General features: G+C 36.8%; 1 protein-coding gene across 1 annotated transcript; it reads right to left on the reverse strand.

Moving 5' to 3' along the window:
- Window positions 1-398: 398 nt before the first annotated feature.
- On the reverse strand, window positions 399-2,427 carry LOC109190879. Its single transcript, XM_019341481.1, has 2 exons — window positions 2,050-2,427; window positions 399-700 (listed from the first exon to the last, which is right to left on the reverse strand). The coding sequence occupies exons 1-2, from the start codon at window positions 2,339-2,341 to the stop codon at window positions 555-557; spliced, it is 438 nt and encodes a 145-aa protein (XP_019197026.1). The 5' UTR covers window positions 2,342-2,427; the 3' UTR covers window positions 399-554.
- Between the last annotated feature and the right edge of the window lie 3,573 nt (window positions 2,428-6,000).

The following is a 6,000-nucleotide window of genomic DNA, read 5'->3' on the forward strand; positions in this document are numbered from 1 at the left end:
CAAATCAAGGGATAAGATCGTGTTGTGAATCACGGATTTCAGAGGATGAAAGATGGATTAACAGTATTGTTTTGGATGCATTAAAGATTTAGACTATCAATCTCTCATTTGGTTTAAATGACTGAGAGATTGGGATGGCATCCATAAAATTTAGGTGGGCTCATACTTTAATGGTGGAGTTTGAGTTGGATTGGGGGTTTGCTTCACTGCTTGTAACCCACAGTACCAAACAGGAATAACAGGATTGGTAACCCAGTATCCACTCATCTCCCAAACCAAACATGGCCTTAAAGTTGAATGATGAAATATAGGGCATAATTATTTTGATTAGTAAAGTGAGATAACCTGATAAGCACCAAATAATCATTAGACTATTGCTAGAAAAGCAAATTAAGCAATGATTGCAAAGCAAAAGGATAACTAAATTAAATTTACACAAGTGCATAAATTTTCTTCATGTCTCTGTATTTTAGAGCTATTTTACACACTGAATCTTCTTGTTCTCTCTACTTGTATTGCTAAAACACAAGATTAAGTGCTCACAGCTCATGTGATCACCTTCTAAATTGAGATCCCTTAGTTGGTCCCCCATCATTCTTTCCATCCCATACAGAATACCAGAAGAAAAGGGACATCCAAAATAAAACTGCAAAGAAGATCCGTACTGTGTCTTGCGCTTTGGACATATTTTCTCTAACACCTGATTTGGTAATAAAATATAGTGTCAGGGATTTTCCAGATTAGTATCTCACTACGGACTACAGATATGAGATATTGATTGCAAATTTGTAGTATGGGGTAGGGAATGGAGGTCTGTAAGAGGTTGCTACCCGATGGCTAACTGTGTGTTTGTGTATGTGCAGCCACAAACTTGCAAACCAACAAATAAACTTCAAAGTTCAAACTTGTATTCGTATTACAAAGACGACTCAAAGTTTAAGCCACCAAGGGATGAATGAATGCAGTCAGCAGTACAACTATCATACTTTGAACCTAAGATATTACTACAATAAGATAAAATGATCTTAGTATTTTAAAATCATAACAAACTCCATATCTACTTTTCTTCCAACATTCAGTTCATTAATTCAGTCATGTGTCAATGAGTTCCTTAATTAATTCAGAATGTTCCTACATGTTAAAGGGGCACAAAGATATAATAAATAAATAAACACCAACAGTAACCATCTAGCAATGACTTCCAGCATGGAGTCGAGTTATGACATTTAAACACACCTCTTCTCCAGTTCTTCATTTCTAGATCTCTTTATGGCATTAACTTCCATTTTAGTGTCTTTCCTGACCATTTTCCTCCACTATACGTCACTTAACTTCTTCAAATATGTTAACTTATGCTCTTTATATATCAAACAATAACAACACAATAGGTTATAAAACTTCTCCAACTCCATGCTTTTACAGCTTACTCGGCACAAAATTGCAACTTTGTGATCATATTTTGACCTTAAGGTCAATGACATACCCTTTCAAAACAAAAAGACAACATAACGATATAATATTCGGAGAAACTCATCCAAGTTATTGATTAAATCCCATAGCATTTCAGAACATAACCACAAACAATTACTATATCGGAAAATATCCATAAACTGCAATCAAATTAGAACCAAGAGGACAGAGTCCTATAATCCTATATATAAGCCCTACACTAATATGTTTTCTGAGAGAATGTAACTAGAATTGTTAACGTAATTACAATCCTATATCAGATGACTGATTCTCCGTTATCAATACAAAAATCTACAAACTAGAAAGGCAACCTCTATTTTTCCATTCCATAAACCTGAAGCCAAACCATTAAAGCCTATATTACTCAAAATTGTATTTCTTTTAAGCTTTGAAATCCCACTTCAATAGGTGTCTTCTCCGTTGAATAGGTGCAAGTTTTCACATAAATTACATTACAGGGTAGGATGTAATTGAATGAGGTTTTTTATTACAGCGGCAAAAAGGAATAAAAACAATATAATTTCAACAGAAAGGAGTTTAATTCAGCAGAAGAACAAAATTAATGTGAAGAAAGAGTACCTGAAGATGATGGAGGCGGGTTTTCTGTATTGGGTGGGTCGGGTTGCGGCCTGGGAATGCCAGACGAGCAGCGGAAAGGCCAGCCGTTACGATTGGCGGCGGAGCGAGGAATTGAACGGTGAATATGAGGCGTGAATGATAAGAAGCTCTTATTACTGTAGCAAAATGAAGAGATTAAGAGTCGAGGGAAGCGGCAAGGGCGTAGGACGGAACCGGCGGCAGCTGAAGTGGTGGAGGTAGCAGTTTCCGGCAACGGAGAGTGAACGTTCGTCGGAGAAAGCCACGTGGCCATTTTTTTAAAAAAAATTGCTTTTATTTCTGGCTTGCTTTTGACAGAATATATTTTGAACGTGGAATCTTTTGTACTCCAGAAATCCCCTTCGCCAATTTGGCTATTGTATTCTTGGACCATATAGACCAATACTCTTTTGTATTCTTGGACCATTGCACGATTGGAATAATACCTAATGTTTTTTTTTTCTTTTTTTAAATAAGTACTTTAAAATATATTAAGGCAGCATTAAAAAAAATATATCAAGGCAAGATTATATTAAAATTGTTCATGCATAAATACTTGAATGTTAAATTTACGTATTTAAATAGACAATTCTAAATTTACAAATGCAAGGTAATATAGTCAAGATTGATTATAATTGTCAATAAAATAATTGCATAGGTATGGTTGAAACCAAATATGAGACATAAGGGATAGCAAATAAAAATTAGAGTATAAAATATTAAATATATACTAATATTGGAGTAACACCCGAGCCCACCACCATGGACTCGGCCACTGTCGGGCCGGTCCATGGTGGACTCGGCTAGGCCGAGCTCGGCAGCTCGGCCATGTCGAGTTGGCCCGCCAGGTCCCCGGGGGGGGGGGGGGGGGGGGGGGGCGCTGTCAAGGCGGGCCGATCCAACTAACCCCGATTCTAGGGGTACGGTTGGGGAGTTTGAGCTGATATAAAAGGACTCCCTCTTGTCCTAACAGGGGACCTGATCATTACACAACACAACAGATTCCTAAATTGCTACCTTCTAGCCTTATTGTCCTAATCAAGCCTTGTAATTGCTTATTAGCGATAATTAATACAATATACGGTCCCTGCGACCTTATTATATCTCTGCGTTGTATTATTTATTTCGTACGTATACTTATCCGGGTTTAATAATTCGGGCTACCCCCGGGGAATTAAATCCATCATATATATATATATATATATATATACATACATATATATATATATATATATATATATATATATATATATATATATATATATATATATATATATATATATATATATATATATATATAAAGAGATAAAGATAATACAGAGTACCTTTCAAAAAAAATAAAAATAATACGGAGTATTATAATTTTCAAATTTCACCCAAATTTTATTTACAAAATGACCCTTATTTTTTACTTATACTTTATTCTTTTGGCCCGACAATTATTACAATTTCAATATACTATTTACAGTGAATTTCAATTATGGGATTACCTCATTAATTATTTATGAGATAAAGATAACAACAATATAATGATCCTTCCATTCATAAAAATGAATTGAAATATATAAGGGATTGTCAAAGTCAAGGGATCGGAGTTCACAAAGAAAGGGCGCGAAAGCTTAGCTTGTGGACTCTAGAATTATATGGTTTGCTCTCGTGGATGATGAGCTGACATGGAGCCTCTCTCAGGACGGTAAGTTTACAATTACCTTACATGGCCTTTGCTTATAATATTATTCAGAATTTTGCAGGTCGTGAAAGAAGTGATTATTGAGAGAAAATTTTAATTTAAAAGATTAAAGTTTCCAAATAAAATTTATCCAACATGATCATTGTATTACCGTGACGAGGTGGAGTCTGTTGATCATATATTCAGGTGATGCCCGCACGTACTAACCGAATCAAGCGGTGGCGGCGCGCGCATGAGATTCCCCATTCTTTCCTTCCATAATAATAAAAAGCCTCTAAAAAGGTTGCATTGGTATTTAAAAAGAGGGAAACGTTGTCCATAAAAAGCAATGTGGGATAAGAGTTATTAAAAAGCTACACCATTTTGAATGTTTTATCCAACAATTTCCCCCACATTCAAATAAGGTGCAGGAACGAACGATGTATGAGCAAAACACAAAAGCTAACCTTAATGCCGGTGTTAAACTTGAACTGACACGTAGTGATTTGAATAACTTTCTTCTCAAGAGTGAATTATATCTTGAACTCAATGAGAAGTGAGTAGTTTTGAATAAGGATGGCAACGGGGTGGGGTGGGGCGGGGAATGGGTCCCCATTCCCATCCCTTAAATAGCTTCCCATTCCATGACTCCGCCTCGTTTTCTGGCGGGGATGAGAAATTATTCGCCATCCACGTCTCCGTGGGGATTTTTCGAGGACGGGGAATCCTCGCCCCGTTTTTGAATTATGTCAATGAAAAAAAGACTAATATTATTTAAAAAATTAATCACGATTGTATAACATTGGCTTCAATCATAACCCAGGTCAATTGCCAATCAGTTTTTCAACAATATCAAGCACAAAAATGTGTTACAGGTGGCATGTAAAAAGGAAATTTTGGCATTTCAAAAACATATTCTTAAAAATGACACTTGTGTTCGAAAAAATTGCATAAAATTGGCGTGCAAATGATGAGATAATTGTTTGATAATTGAATTCCAAAAGGATAATAATATTGCTAACACAAATCAAATCGCGAAGTGAGCCTGAAAAAGCTTGACTTAGGCTTAAACTCGTGTACATTGGCACCTGCGGGCACGAGTGGTGTCAGGAGATTGGCAGGCCTTTTCGAACAATTTTTCCAACGAGCTACTAGTGTACCGCTGCTGTATGCCAGTGTACAGCAGTACGCGGTCCGGTACGTTCCGCTGCGGTACACGTTTACTGTTTTTCCGGAACGGTTCATATCTGTACAGTTCAAATGACTGTTGGGAGGATTAATTCAGCTGTTACGGAATTAATTTCATATTAATTCCAATTTTGAATTCTAGAATTAATCCTCATGTTTAATAGCCAGTTTTGAAGGTTACAAACAAAATTTAAATGCAAAAAATGAATGCTATTTACACCACCTTCTCCTATATAAGAAGTAGTAGTAGTAGCAGAATTTACAAGAAAGAGTAGAAAAACACACAACGAAAAAATATTTTCAGCTTCAAAATCTATGCATCTACTCATTTCTTAGCCTACTGTGTTCTAAGCTTTGCTCTAGTTCGCTAGGTTTTTGTTTGGGTGCTCAAACACTGAATCGTAGCACGTTTTATCTTGGAAAACCTAGGTTAAAACGCTCCTAACACTTGTGGGAGGTAGTAAATAAGGTTTTAAGGAAAGGGTGGTCGCTCGACTCGTGCTAAAAACCTAACACCAAACACGAGCCATATTTCTTCACCCTTTGCTTCCCTTTTCTTCCATAAAATAATAACATTTTCGTAGGATTATTATTCGGGTTTTACCAACAGGTATCCAACAATCTTAAAACCTTATTGTCTTTTGATAATGAACAAGTCGACGGATTCCAAAAGTGTTGGATCCGTGAATGTTGCTTGTGGTGCACATTCAAATGATCGGAACGGCAACGATATTGCACATTCCGTGATGCCGGGTGATGACAGCAACGTTGGAAATGATATTTCCATGGGAGTTGCAAAATCACACGACAGTGCTCCGGAGAACTTTGGTTCACGAACTGGTAGACTAGTGGCTAACGCCACACATTTGGTACCTATTGTGATGCCTAATGGATTGGCTAAAAGCTAAGAAGGATCCAATGATGGTGTGATCACTACAGGTCTGAGGATTATTGTAGTGTGAACAACGATCACAACCATAATCAAAGAAAAGGCAAACGGAAGTTTAGTCCTGAAGATGATTATGAGGAGAAGATGAGCAGCCACTACGATGCGACCCGTCATCCTGGTGAAAAGG

Source organism: Ipomoea nil, unplaced genomic scaffold (genome assembly GCF_001879475.1).
Source record: "Ipomoea nil cultivar Tokyo-kokei standard unplaced genomic scaffold, Asagao_1.1 scaffold1590, whole genome shotgun sequence".
Lineage (NCBI taxonomy): Eukaryota > Viridiplantae > Streptophyta > Magnoliopsida > Solanales > Convolvulaceae > Ipomoea > Ipomoea nil.